This window comes from Oncorhynchus nerka, linkage group LG13 (assembly GCF_034236695.1).
Source record: "Oncorhynchus nerka isolate Pitt River linkage group LG13, Oner_Uvic_2.0, whole genome shotgun sequence".
Taxonomy (NCBI): domain Eukaryota; kingdom Metazoa; phylum Chordata; class Actinopteri; order Salmoniformes; family Salmonidae; genus Oncorhynchus; species Oncorhynchus nerka.
The window spans coordinates 96,895,833-96,911,114 of record NC_088408.1 but is presented as its reverse complement, the minus strand read 5'-3'; the positions used below and the strand labels follow the sequence as shown (position 1 = coordinate 96,911,114).

The following is a 15,282-nucleotide window of genomic DNA, read 5'->3' as shown; positions in this document are numbered from 1 at the left end:
TCTGGTCAATTAATTCGGACAACTTCTGAAACTTTGGGATCTATGGGGGAAGTATTTAGCCTAGCGCTGAAGGCAGTGATCTAAAATCATGAAACGTCATTGCTTTGGTTACCTGACACTATATGTGCTTTGTCACATATTACGATGTCATTAAATGACTAAATGTAACATCTTCGTTCAGACCACCAGAGTTGTTCAGGTTGCTGATATTTCCTATGTTAAGATTAGCTGGTTTAAAAAAAAAAAACTTTCGGGCCAGAGAATGCAAATGAGCTAGTCATGGGACATGACAATAACAGATAGTAAATCACATAGTACGCCAAGGCTACTCACTATAGCCTGACCTTAAACAGCTTTCTCTAACACAGCTGATCATCAGTCGGTTGGCCCAGCGGTGGAACGGCTCGACCGTGTCCCCACCGTCTCCATAACGACGATGCCCGGCTTTTCCTCCGGACGCAGGGCGCTAGCCAGGCAGGTGTCCACTAGGCTGCCGCCTCCCTGCAGGGCAAAGCGCCGTACGTGGCTGTGGAAACTTCAGATGCTAGTAATGGTAAGGTGACGGAATTATATTGATATCTATTTTCATTCATGGGGCGTTCATATTGCTGACTTTAATTGAACTTCAATAAGCTTTTCATATAATAATTATAATCATAAAAAAATAATAGGCCAATAAAATATTTAAAAATAATAAATAATTATAGTAAGCAAACCTCAACATGAATAATAGGGCTTAAGTGTAGCTACAATCCATTGTTTATGGACAATTTAGTAGAAAAAAACACAACCCTACTTTGAGAGTCAATCGGTTTAAAAATCCTTAATAAATCGTATATGAATGGCTTTATGTTGTGCTCGCGCAAACTGAAACAACGGTATAATAACAACAACAAAAAAAGGCGCTCTGGGAGGTTATGGCACGAGGCTGTAGCTGTAGCCTATACGGCCTATAAATCTCATCCAATGACAGTCGGCCAGTAAAGAGTTAAAGGGAGGAGACGGTGAGTGACACGCCTCATTGGGTAGATTATGTGCTGCAAACAAAAAGTGTGTGTGTGTGTGTCAGTCAGCCAGTGCATCGCGCCCCTTCTGCACGCATCTCTCTCTCTCTCTCTCTCTCTCTCTCACTCTCTCTCTGCCTCTCAGCAAAGGGCGATATCAGCGGCACCACTGTCACTTTCAAACGACCACACAGGGACATGTACTGACGCGGAGGACGCATCGAAACCTGCTCTCCAAGGCGGCATATTGATTCAAGCATCACTTTGGTGGATTATTATTTATTGTCAACAAAAAAAGGTACGTAGCCAGAGCCGGTGTTTGTACGCGTTTAATAGAGGGTTTGTTTTGCAGCGACAGAAAGACGGGCAGGCACCGCCACAAAGCAGTAGCCAAGTCAGCACCCCATGAATGGAGCACCGTGTCCTGTTGGAGACAGAGCTCCGCAGATGTTGGGGGCAAGCAGACAATCGGCAATTCAGCTCTTGCGTTGATTTAGGGCAGTTTTTTTTAGACTGACAAGGCACCCGGATATAGGAGTAAAACACGCTCTGAAATGGGAGGCAGAAGGTTGAATGGGTTGGCCTCATCCATTTTATGGATGCGCATACATTCCGGGTGCTATTCTCTCTCATTTAGCTCAGATGCATATTCATTGGACCTTTTGTGTGGCTTTCCCTTGGTGCGAGAGCGACCTTTAAAGTCACAAAAGACAGGGTTATATAGGAGATGGAGCGAAAAAAATTGCTTTTTTCTGCAAGCGGTGGTCTTTAGTTGAAGGGTAGCATTTTGTTCAAATGTTTTTGATATAGAATCGGCTAAATAGGAGAACAGGATCCTAGGCTATAGCTCCAAAGTAGTTTCTCTCAACCCACGCAGCCGAAGAGAAAAGCTACTTTGGTTCGAGGGCCGGTACGTTTCTTGAATGATAATGTTTCACTATAAAGCGGCATTTGAAAGGATCATTCTGTTTGATATGCATTGCAGACAGCTGTTCATTTTTTTTGTTGCTTTTAGGCTCAGACACTGTGAGCAAATGAATGTAAAACTAATGATCCATCATCAAACAGCGGACAAGAAGTAACATCTCAATGATATGGGGACATTTAGGCGTGTTCAACGTATCAACACGTTTCAATATTTGACAACATTTTGTCGTTATATATTTACATGACAAATGATCATTATTACATGCCAAATATTATTAAGTAGGTTTTAGTTAATAAGCTCTGGACGCATGGTTGGTGTTAAAGGCAAGGTAGCACGATTTAGAAGAAAACAATTATAAAAACATTTGCATATGTGCATAAAATTAAGATAACATGACATTAAAATTAACATGCACAAATATAATGAATTTGATAATACAAAAGTTGAATCGTTATCGTTATTATTATTTACCAGAAATTCATCTAGAGACACACGGCTATTTTTTGTTTGTTGTTGCCTGCGTGCACGTGTCTCCGGGATGTGTTTACACCGGCCTATACGCATAATTGAATGGAACAAGTGGCAAAGCAAAGGTAGATCACAGCTGTATAATTCAGTGAGGCCAGAGAAACTGGTCACCCGTAAATACACTCTGCGTGCTGCCTTAATTACAGTCTCGAGAGGGAACGTGGTGGATTATGGTAATGAGGGGACATACGTTGGGAGCGCGTGTAGGATAGAGTGAAAGGTTGTCTGACATGAAACCGGTGACATTGACAGTCCACTTCCAAATCCATTCGATATTGCTCTTTCGATTTTATTACGGACCTTACCGTTTCTTATTGCTATTTTTTTTCTTCCTCTACCAGAGGCCACATTTAAATAATTAGGTTACACACTTAGAAATTAGGGTTTGAGATGAATGCACAGTTCCGTTTGCACATCCAGTGTAGTAAAGCCTTTGTAATAATAGTAGTTATAATAATAATAATACTACGCCTAATTGAAGTAATACATCTCTACCAAATATAATTCATGTTAGGCAACATAAACAATAATCATTTAGAGACAGTGATAATATATTAGTATCAATGTCATTATTATCATTACATTGACATTGGATTATTTTTTGATTATTATCAAATCAAATGTCTATTGCTCACATTTAAAACACGTGATTAGCAGATGTTTTTGCGGGTGTAGTGAAATGCTTGTAATAATGCACTCATTGTATTAACATTATTGTATTAATGTTCTGGTTGTATATGTTTATCATAATTATAAAAAAAAATATTTAAAAAATGTTACACCATTGTTCCTATTCCGTTTAGGACCATGCATTAATTTTCTCCTAATTAACAGCTATTTCATCAGCATCTGGGAATTTCCGCGGAAAATAGGCAACCGACCATGCTCTTTGAAATTGATAGGCCATTCTCATCCTACAATAGACTTCAATTAATTAAAACGACCGGCCCCACAAAAATTCCCTTTCCTAGTCCAGCTCGTCCTTGACAGCTGACTACATGCATTTAGCCAACCCTCTCACGAAGTGCCAGTTTATTTGACCTCATCATCATCTCTAGACATTAGTATATTGTATCTTAATTAATTCTTTCTCTTTGTCTGTTCTGTTCACAACCAATAGTCAACGATGGAGGAATCCAGCTCACAGAAGTTGGTTTGGGACGGCGACGCTAAAGCGGTGCAGCAGTGTCTAACGGATATATTCACCAGTGTCTACACCACATGTGACATTCCAGAAAATGCCATTTTCGGGCCTTGTGTTTTGAGCCACACGTCGTTGTATGACAGCATAGCCTTCGTAGCGCTCAAATCAACGGACAAACGAACGGCGCCATACATATTCAGGGTAAGGAAAGACAAATATGATCATTTTTCTAGAATGATAATAATGATAATAGTATTTATTTACGATGTTATTACAGTCTCCTTCTTTAGACTGAATTAAATTGTCTGCCGTGGTTGATCCTATCATTATTGATCCCATTTCACAAACAAGATAGCCCTGTATAGTTTCACATTTCTATTTCTCATGACGTCGGTGTGATACGATATACTCTATGTATTAAAATCAAATCAAACTTTATTAGTCGCATGCCCCGAATACAACAGGTGTGTAGACCTTACAGTGAAATGCTTATTTACAAGCCCTTAACCAACAATGCAGTTTTATGAAAATACCCCCCCCCCCCCCATCAAAAAAAAGTAAGAGATAAGAATAACAAATAATTAAAGAGTATCAGTAAAATAACAATAGCGGGTCTATATACAGTGGGTACCGATACAGAGTCAATGTGGAGGCTATATACAGGGGGTACCGGTACAAAGTCAATGTGCGGGGGGCACCGATGTCGAGGTAATTGAGGTAATATGTACATGTAGGCAGAGTTATTAAAGTGACGATGCATAGATATTAACAGAGAGTAGTAGCAGCGTAGAAAGGGGGGGTCAATGCAAATAGTCTGGGTAGCCATTAGATTAGAACCTATTGGAGGTCTTATTTTACAAGATCGCATGTAGGTATAATGCATATTGATAGTTGCACAGCCACAACACATGAAAAATAGCCTATTTAAATAAAAAAAAATTGGACAGCCTATGCGTAACGGTTAGAATGAATACTGGCGCACGGACTTCTCGTTTCGGTTCCACTAACCGATTTGCCTCGCTCTCTGTCACCGTTTGACCGCGCAGGTGGACACGTCAGCAGCCAACAGCACGTCTGAGGGCTTGATGTGGCTGCGGCTCGTGCAGTCGGCGCGGGACCGGGACGAGCAGAACCTCGAGGCCTACGTGAAGAACGGTCAGCTGTTCTACCGGTCTCTCCGGAGGATCGAGAAGGACGAGGAGCTGTTGGTCTGGTACGGGAAAGACCTGATTGAGCTGCTGCTGCTGCTCAGCGCCGGTAAAGCGCCGGTCAAGGCCAAGGGTGAGTTGCAATTTTAGCATGACCTGGTACTCGGCTTATTATTTTTATATATAGGCGTTTGCGTTGCACTTTTGCGGCATCATTAATAAACAAAACTTGAGGAATACTGTTGATTTGAAGCTCAAGTTCAAGAGCATAATAACCCCACTATTATTGTTTAATTAGGTCATATTGTAACACATCCTGGCATTTACACCCACAGTATCATTTCCTTTTAGGGTAAATTAATTTGTTTAAAAAAAAATCATTTAATAAATCTTCTCTATTTATAATTTATAATTGATAATAATTAGTAGCTTGTAGTCCTATAACAAAGCATTACAGTGGTGTTTTTCAGGGAGATATCCTACTACAGAGCTTCTTTCTGAATGACTGACATTATTTCCATCCGTTTTCAGGGTCGGCTCCCTATTCGTGTCCTGACTGCAACCAGCGCTTTCAATTCGAGTTCCCTTTCCTCGCCCACCTGAGGTTCCGCTGCACCAAGAGACTACAGAGCATGGCGGCGGGCGATGTGGACGAGGAGGTCCCCAGTAAGGAGCCAAGCACCGAGCGCCCTAACCCCAACCTTACAACTACCACACCCACCAGGGCAAGCCCTAAACTGGGTCGCTCGGAGGGGGACAACACCAAACCCTCCACAGACTTCCATAACCTAGCCAGGGACCTAGAGAACAGCCGGACTAGCCCACCCAGCGACCGCGAGGCTGAGATACGCAGCGAGAGCTCTGGGAAGAGGAAGTTCTCAGAGGTAGAGGACAGGGATAGAGAGAGGGACAGGGATGGTAGCAGGGCCTCTCTGAGTCTGTCTCAGTCCCTCAAGTCTAAGGAGGAGCTGGCTAGCTCGGCACAGAACTACCGGGGAGCCTACGGCCTGGAGGAGAACAGACGAGGGCCTACGTTCTCCCCACCAGGGTCGGGATCCACTGAGTCAGGTGGTGAGGGTAAACGCAGCGCCTTCACCGAGGTCAAGAAGTCTCCACAGAGCCTAAAGACGCACGGTAACAGCAGCACCAAAAACCTCCAGAGCTCCAACGCCGAAAACAAGGACGGAGGTCGGCCCGGCCCCGTCAACAACCCTCCCCAGGAGAAGCATCTTAACATCAGGCAGGTTCTGTCGGAGACTCAGCCTGTCCAGCCACAGACCCGCATGGAGGCCTCTCCGCTAGGGAGCGCCTTCACCTCCGTAGCCCAGCATGGTGGGGGGAACAGTGGAGAGAGGAAGAGCGCATTCAGCCAACCCTCCCGCCACGCTACCTCCTCCTTCTCCCAGATCTCTCCTCTGGTCATGACCACGCCTAAACTGCTGGACTGCCACCCGGCGGTGGGCGACACCATCTCCTCCTCTAGACTCTACCAGGCAGACCACCTGGCCGCCAAACTCCACAGCGCCGAGCTGAGCACCAACTGCCCCGTGCCGGGCGCCATGTCCAAGCAGAGCCCGTTCCTCTACGCAGCGGCTGCTGCCACAGCCTTCTGGCCTAAGAGCCAGGGCCCCATCCAGCTGCAGATGCCCTCAGCATTAACCTTACTCCCCCCCTCCTTCACCTCTCTGTGTCTGCCCGCCCAGAACTGGTGCGCCAAGTGCAACGCCTCCTTCAGGATGACCTCTGACCTGGTGTATCACATGAGGTCGCACCACAAGAAGGAGTTGGCCATGGAGCCGATGGTTAAGAGGAGGCGTGAGGAGAAACTCAAGTGTCCAATCTGTAACGAGTCGTTCAGGGAGAGGCACCACCTCTCGCGTCACATGACCTCCCACAACTGACCTTTAGATCAATAGCAAACCGTTTTCACACTGCTAGGCCAAGCTGAACTGAGCCAAGCTGAACTGAGCCAAGCTGAGCTGAGCCAAGCTGAGCTGGGTTACGGACTTGCATCCGATGAAGGAAACCTTTTCCACAAAGGACACTGTGTAAAGAAAATACTGTAGCCGAGCCAGCACAGTATGGCTCGGTCATCCATGAAGTTACTGGGACAGAGCATAAAGGACAATTGGAAGATCATATACCCGAGCCAATTCAGCACAGTACGGTTTGGGTCGGCAATATAGTGGGAAAAGGTTATCACATCACTGACCATGGGGAGGAACTTTTTTACCATCTGGTAAACAGACATGGAATTACTAACTGACTGACTGACTGACTGACTGACTGGCTGACTGGCTGACTGACTGACAGGCTGACTGGCTGGCTAGCTGACTGACTGGCTGGCTGGCTGGCTAGCTGACTGACTGACTGACTGGCTGACTGGCTAACTGACTGGCTAGCTGACTGGCTGACTGACTGGCAGACTGACTGACTGGCTGACTGACTGGTTGACTGGCTGACTGACTGGCAGACTGACTGGCTGGCTAGCTGACTAGCTGACTGGCTGGCTGGCTGACTGACTGGCTGCCTGGTTGACTGGCTGACTGGCTGGCTGACTGGCTAGCTGACTGGCTGACTGACTGGCTGACTGACTGGCTAACTGACTGGCTGATCGGCTGGCTGACTGACTGGCTGACTGGCAGACTGACTGACTGGCTGACTGGCTGACTGGCTAGCTGACTGACTGGCTAGCTGGCTGACTGGCTGACTGGCTGGCTGACTGGCTAGCTGACTGACTGACTGGCTGACTGACTGTCTGACTGACTGGCTGACTGACTGGCTGGATATACACCACTTAAACAGAGCACTTGTTTCCACTTTCAACACAGACAGTTGTTATTTTCCTTCAGTCTGTTTTTTTTTCTTTTTCAAAATGTCATGTTTCTTTATTTGAGTGTATGCAAATGCATTTTTTGACTTTGAGAAAGGACTATTTATCTTATGAAGCACTTACAATTTGGGAAATAAGGGAAGATAAGAATATGTGTAATTTAAATGTACAGTAAGTTGTATTTTATATTATATAAATACATATATAGAAAATGATAATAAAAAATAGTTACATTACATGGTTTAGTATTCAATAACTTTTTTCCCCCATGTTTCACTTTAAAGGTTAAATATTATTGACACAAATGGGGATGTGACGTCAGACACACTGACTATATTTCAGAGTGCAGAGTATAATAAAAGTCGATATAAATAAGATGAAGATTATACAGGTACAATGTAAATACATGTTTGTTTTTTTTGGTTTGAAATACAAAGTGTGATATTTTGTGTCAGTGGGGAATAGTTTCAGGGTTTTGTCCTTCATGCTGAAATCAGTGAAATGTACGACTTGATAGTTTATCTGAATCATGTTGAATGCTTTGACAATAAAATAGCTTTATTTTCATCTATGTGTGTGGAACCTTGTGTTTTTACAAAATAACAACTTAAAAGAAATTACATTTTATTTGTTATATGCGCCGAATACAACAGGTGTAGACTTTACATTGAAATGCTGACTGACGAGCCCCTGTCCCAACAACGCAGAGTTAAAAAGTAAGAAGCTTTAGGACACAAAAAAAAGGAAATACTAACACGATAAAATAACAATAACGAGGCTATGTACCAGGAGTACCGGTACGAAGTCAATGTGCAGGGGAATTGAGGCAGTTGAGTTTCAGGTTTGTATAGGATATTAATCAATATTATATTTGATTATAAGGGTTTAAACTTCAGTGTGACACAGGCATAACCACTTAAACCCATAACCGATAAGTATGCAATTATGATTTTGTGGGACAACTGGCCAAATTCGATCCCAAAATGTAAAACAAAAAAACGAACAAAAAACATCTCAAACAATCGCTCACTGTTTGCAAGAAAGGTTAACATGACAGACATGGGTCCGTTAACACGATGTGCTAGCTCCTAAAACAAATATTGTAGTATAAAACAAAACAAACAAAACATTGTCGATTAAAATAAATAACCATGTTTTCACGGGTAAGTGCTTTGTCAAGAAATACACAATCGTGTATGTAGTGGTTTCTGTTTTCTTCTATTCTGTATTCTGTTATCAAGAGGAGGATTAGAGAGGACGCGCCTGCTTTGTCGAATTTCTCTGACCAAGCGAGACTAAATATTGCCCTAGTAATATCACTACGTATTGTTATTAATAATAAGAATACTAATACGTATTATTATTATTAGTTGTAGTAGTAGTAATATTTCAACAAAATAAAATAGTTTTCCTGTTTACTTGTATATGCTGGTGTGATATCTGTTTTGGTAACCCGAAAATGAGTGTGAGTGCGCTGCAACTCTACATATTCTCACATACCGTTAGGCTTACAGAATTATTCTATTTCGTGTAATAGCTTGCAAATACTACAACGCATCCCTATCAAGTTAAATAAGGTGTTCAATCTTTTTCCAAGACATGTGATTAGTTGGTCTCCAACGCCACTACCACATAATGAAAGCAAATAGCTTGGCATGGCATTCTAAAAGGTTCTTTCCCTCTCAAACTCCTTCACATAACAAAGAACAAATGCCGTGCAGAGATTACTCGCACCGGCAATAGAAGCTGTACTCTTTCTATGAAATAAAATAAAATTCCCATGAACATTACGGTTGCATTCACCGTCCAATATGCCTACCAATAACATATGTATTGTTAAATCCAAAGAATATCAGCAACCCTGCAAATATTTCGGATGAATAAAATCATTTAAATCTGATCAAATAGAAAAATAAATAAATAAACCACTTAGATGCGGTAGGCTTTTCTTCGTAACCCACTAGACCAATATACCCTCCCCTTTCCGTAAGCCTATAAAAGGCCTACTGGCTACATCTCATTATGTGGATATAATAAATCCGTTGCATTAGAATCAAATCTATTATTCTATGTGAAGTCACAAGTCCTGGTGTTTTAGAGGTGACTATTGATTTACAGTGAAATGAAGTTCCCTTCATCGTAAGAGGATAGCTAGAACACATGCACGCTATTCGTACTATTTACACTACAATCATGAACAATTTCTTTTTTTAAACACACAAAAAACAACAATTTAAGGCCACAAAGGCTAATAAATGTAGTCTAGGTTTTACACTTTATTGAAATTCATAAAATATTTCAATGTAATTATTTGGATGCATTAATTTGCATTGTGCAGATATGTAGGCCTTATCTATCGTTAACAGTTGCCAGGAGAACGACGCACAATGAGAAACACTGAACTATACGCTGAATCGGCTAAATATAGCTCAACAGTGACATCACGCGGAAATAATCTGAACTACAACCAAGTACGCATCATCAGATGTCCATTCTCAGATCCCTCAAACGCTGTAGTGTAGACAGATGAATTCACACTTTTATCTAGCTCACAGAGTCAGATGGACATAACATAGTCCTCAAAACACATCAACAAATAACTCTCCAGGTGAATAGATCCAAATTATGGATACTGTGGTAGACCCAGGTTCCATTTTGTGCAGCTCTCTGCATGGAGCGTATGCATAATTCACTGTATGGTCCTTTTATGGTCCTTCCACCAAATTCGGTGCTTTTTGAAAAGTGTAACTTGGTAAGAAAAAACAATTTAATGATGCTTTTGATTTCAACTCATTTTAATATTATGTCGTAAAGTGCACATGTTTTGTGGGCTCCCGAGTGGCGCAGCGGTCTAAGGCACTGTCCCCCAAGTCTTCCTCTCCCCCAAGTCTTCCTCTCCCCCAAGTCTTCCTCTCCCCCAAGCCTCCATCTCCCCCAAGTCTTCCTCTCCCCCAAGCCTCCCTCTCCCCCAAGTCTTCCTCTCCCCCAAGTCTTCCTCTCCCCCAAGTCTTCCTCTCCCCCAAGCCTCCCTCTCCCCCAAGTCTTCCTCTCCTCCAAGTCTTCCTCTCCCCCAAGTCTTCCTCTCCACCAAGCCTCCCTCTCCCCAAGTCTTCCTCTCCCCCAAGTCTTCCTCTCCCCCAAGCCTCCCTCTCCCTCCGCCTCCCTCTCCCTCCGCCTCCCTCTCCCTCACGCCTCCCTCTCCCTCTCCCCCATACCGCCCTCTTCCTCATGCCTCCCTCTCCCTCTCCCCCAAGTCTTCCTCTCCCCCAAGCATCCCTCTCCCTTATGCCTCCCTCTCCCTCTCCCCCATACCGCCCTCTCCCTCACGCCTCCCTCTCCCTCTCCCCCATACCGCCCTCTTCCTCATGCCTCCCTCTCCCTCTCCCCCAAGTCTTCCCCTCTCCCCAAGCCTCCCTCTCCCTTATGCCTCCCTCTCCCTCTCTCCCATACCGCCCTCTCCCTCATGCCTCCCTCTCCCTCTCCCCCATACCACCCTCTTCCTCATGCCTCCCTCTCCCTGCCTCCCCCAAGTCTTCCTCTCCCCCAAGCCTCCCTCTCCCTTATGCCTCCCTCTCCCTTTCCCCCATACCGCCCTCTCCCTCACGCCTCCCTCTCCCTCTCCCCCATACCGCCCTCTTCCTCATGCCTCCCTCTCCCCCATGTCTCCCTCTCCCCATGCCTCCCTCTCACCCATTTCTCCCTCTCCCCCATGCCTTCTCTCCCCATGTCTCCTCTCCCCATGCCTCCCTCTCCCCATGCCTCCCCTCTCCCCCATGCCTCCTCTCCCCATGCCTCCCTCTCCCCCATGTCTCCCTCTCCCCATGCCTCCCTCTCCCCATGCCTCCTCTCCCCATGCCTCCCTCTCCCCATGTCTCCCTCTCCCCCATGCCTCCCTCTCCCCATGCCTCCTCTCCCCCATGCCTCCTCTCCCCATGTCTCCCTCCCTCTCCCCCATGTCTCCCTCTCCCCATGCCTCCCTCTCCCCATGCCTCCTCTCCCCATGCCTCCCTCTCCCCCATGTCTCCCTCTCCCCCATGCCTCCCTCTCCCCATGCCTCCTCTCCCCATGCCTCCTCTCCCCCATGCCTCCATCTCCCCCATGTCTCCCTCTCCCCATGCCTCCCTCTCCCCATGTCTCCCTCTCCCCCATGGCTCCTCTCCCCATGCCTCCTCTCCCCATGTCTCCCTCTCCCCATGCCTCCCTCTCCCCCATGCCTCCCTCTCCCCATGTCTCCCTCTCCCCATGCCTCCTCTCCCCATGTCTCCCTCTCCCCATGCCTCCTCTCCCCATGCCTCCCTCTCCCCATGTCTCCCTCTCCCCATGCCTCCCTCTCCCCATGTCTCCCTCTCCCCCATGTCACCTCTCCCCATGTCTCCCTCTCCCCATGTCTCCCTCTCCCCATGTCTCCTCTCCCATGTCTCCCCTCTCCCCATGTCTCCCTCTCCCCATGCCTCCCTCTCCCCATGCCTCCCCTCTCCCCATGTCTCCTCTCCCCATGTCTCCCTCTCCCCATGCCTCCCTCTCCCCCATGTCTCCCTCTCCCCATGTCACCTCTCCCCATGTCTCCTCTCCCCATGTCTCCCTCTCCCCATGCCTCCCCTCTCCCCATGCCTCCCTCTCCCCCATGTCTCCCTCTCCCCCATGCCTCCCTCTCCCCATGCCTCCCTCTCCCCATGCCTCCATCTCCCCCATGTCTCCCCTCTCCCCATGCCTCCCTCTCCCCATGTCTCCCTCTCCCCCATGGCTCCTCTCCCCATGCCTCCATCTCCCCCATGTCTCCCTCTCCCCATGCCTCCCTCTCCCCCATGCCTCCCTCTCCCCATGTCTCCCCTCCCCATGCCTCCCTCTCCCCCATGTCTCCCTCTCCCCATGCCTCCTCTCCCCATGCCTCCCTCTCCCCATGTCTCCCTCTCCCCATGCCTCCCTCTCCTCTCCCCATGTCTCCCTCTCCCCATGTCTCCTCTCCCCATGTCTCCTCTCCACATGTCTCCCTCTCCCCATGTCTCCTCTCCCCATGTCTCCCTCTCCCCATGTCTCCTCTCCCCATGCTCCCTCCTCCCTCTCCCCATGCCTCCTCTCCCCATGTCTCCCTCTCCCCATGTCTCCCTCTCCCCATGCCTCCCTCTCCCCATGTCTCCCTCTCCCCCATGTCTCACCTCTCCCCATGTCTCCTCTCCCCATGTCTCCCTCTCCCCATGTCTCCCTCTCCCCATGCCTCCCTCTCCCCCATGTCTCCCTCTCCCCATGCCTCCCTCTCCCCATGCCTCCTCTCCCCATGTCTCCCTCCCTCTCCCCATGCCTCCCTCTCCCCATGCCTCCCTCTCCCCATGCCTCCCTCTCCCCATGTCTCCCTCTCCCCCATGCCTCCCTCTCCCCATTTCTCCCTCTCCCCATGTCTCCCTCTCCCCATGTCTCCCTCTCCCCATGTCTCCCCTCTCTCCCCCATGCCTCCTCTCCCCATGTCTCCTCTCCCCCATGTCTCCTCTCCACATGTCTCCCTCTCCCCATGCCTCCTCTCCCCATGCCTCCCTCTCCCCCATGCCCCCTCTCCCCATGCCTCCCTCTCCCCCATGTCTCCCTCTCCCCATGTCTCCCTCTCCCCATGGCTCCCTCTCCCCATGCCTCCCTCTCCCCATGCCTCCTCTCCCCATGCCTCCCTCTCCCCATGTCTCCCTCTCCCCCATGCCTCCCCTCTCCCCATGTCTCCCTCTCCCCATGTCTCCCTCTCCCCATGTCTCCCTCTCCCCATGTCTCCCTCTCCCCCATGCCTCCTCTCCCCATGTCTCTCCCCCATGTCTCCTCTCCCCATGTCTCCCTCTCCCCATGCCTTCTCTCCCCATGCCTCCCTCTCCCCCATGTCTCCCTCTCCCCATGCCTCCCTCTCCCCATGCCTCCTCTCCCCCATGCCTCCCTCTCCCCATGCCTCCCTCTCCCCATGTCTCCCCTCCCCATGCCTCCTCTCCCATGTCTCCCTCTCCCCATGCCTCCCTCTCCCCATGCCTCCTCTCCCCATGTCTCCTCTCCCCATGTCTCCCCCATGCCTCTCCCCATGTCTCCCTCTCCCCATGCCTTCTCTCCCCATGCCTCCCTCTCCCCATGTCTCCCTCTCCCCATGCCTCCCTCCCCCCATGACTCTCCCTCTCCCCATGTCTCCCTCTCCCCATGCCTCCCTCTCCCCCCCATGTCTCCCCCTCTCCCCCATGCCTCCCTCTCCCCCATGTCTCCCTCTCCCCATGTCTCCCTCTCCCCATGTCTCCTCTCCACATGTCTCCCTCTCCCCCATGCCTCCTCTCCCCATGCCTCCTCTCCCATGTCTCCTCTCCACATGTCTCCCTCTCCCCCATGCCTCCTCTCCACATGTCTCCCTCTCCCCATGCCTCCCTCTCCCCATGCCTCCTCTCCCCATGCCTCCCTCTCCCCCATGCCTCCCTCTCTCCCCCATGTCCCCCTCTCCCCATGCCTCCCTCTCCCCATGTCTCCCTCTCCCCCATGCCTCCCTCTCCCCCATGCCACCTCTCCCCATGTCTCTCCCTCTCCCCCAACTCCCTCTCCCATGCCATGTCTCCCTCTCCCCCATGTCTCCCTCTCCCCATGTCTCCCTCTCCCCATGCCTCCCTCTCCCCATCTCCCCTCCCCCATGCCTCCCTCCCCATGCCTCCCTCTCCCCATGCCTCCTCTCCCCATGTCTCCCTCTCCCCCATGCCTCCTCTCCCCATCCCTCTCCCCCCCTCTCCCCATGCCTCCCCATGCCTCCTCCCATGCCCCCTCTCCCCATGCCTCCCTCTCCCCATGTCTCCCTCTCCCCATGCCTCCCTCTCCCCATGTCTCCCTCTCCCCATGTCTCCCTCTCCCCCCATGCCTCCTCTCCCCATGTCTCCCTCTCCCCATGCCTCCCCCCTCTCCCCCCATGCCTCCTCTCCCCATGTCTCCTCTCCCCATGTCTCCCTCTCCCCATGCCTTCTCTCCCCATGCCTCCCTCCCTCTCCCCCATGTCTCCCTCTCCCCATGCCTCCCTCCCCCATGACTCCCTCTCCCCATGTCTCCCTCTCCCCATGCCTCCTCTCCCCATGTCTCCCTCTCCCCATGCCTCCCTCCCCCCATGTCTCTCCTCCTCTCCCCATGTCTCCCTCTCCCCATGTCTCCTCTCCCCATGTCTCCCTCTCCCCCATGCCTCCTCTCCCCATGCCTCCTCTCCCCATGTCTCCCTCTCCCCATGCCTCCCTCTCCCCATGTCTCCCTCTCCCCATGCCTCCCTCTCCCCATGTCTCCCTCTCCCCCATCCCTCTCCCTCTCCCCCCCATGCCTCCTCTCCCCATGTCTCCCTCTCCCCATGTCTCCCTCTCCCCCATGCCTCCCTCTCCCCATGTCTCCTCTCCCCATGTCTCCCTCTCCCCATGCCTCCTCTCCCCATGCCTCCTCTCCCCATGTCTCTCCTCTTCCCCCATGCCTCCCTCTCCCCTCTCCCCCATGCCTCCCTCTCCCCATGCCTCCCTCTCCCCATGCCTCCCTCTCCCCCCTCTCCCCATGCCTCTCCTCCCTCTCCCCATGCCTCCTCTCCCCATGCCTCCTCTCTGCCCTCTCCCCATGCCTCCTCTCATGTCTCCCTCTCCCCCATGCCTCCCTCTCCCCACGTCTCCCTCTCCCCATGCCTCCTCCCCATGCCTCCCTCTCCCCATGTCTCCCTCTCTCCCCCATGC

General features: G+C 49.7%; 1 protein-coding gene across 1 annotated transcript; it reads left to right on the top strand.

The window, feature by feature from the left end:
• The first annotated feature begins 1,082 nt into the window (after window positions 1–1,082).
• LOC115127856 (PR domain zinc finger protein 8-like) lies at window positions 1,083–8,152 on the top strand. The gene is made up of 4 exons (XM_029657465.2): window positions 1,083–1,302; window positions 3,581–3,805; window positions 4,651–4,885; window positions 5,284–8,152. Exons 2-4 carry the CDS (start codon window positions 3,587–3,589, stop codon window positions 6,651–6,653), a joined length of 1,824 nt encoding a protein of 607 aa, XP_029513325.1. The 5' UTR covers window positions 1,083–1,302; window positions 3,581–3,586; the 3' UTR covers window positions 6,654–8,152.
• The last annotated feature ends 7,130 nt before the right edge of the window (window positions 8,153–15,282 follow it).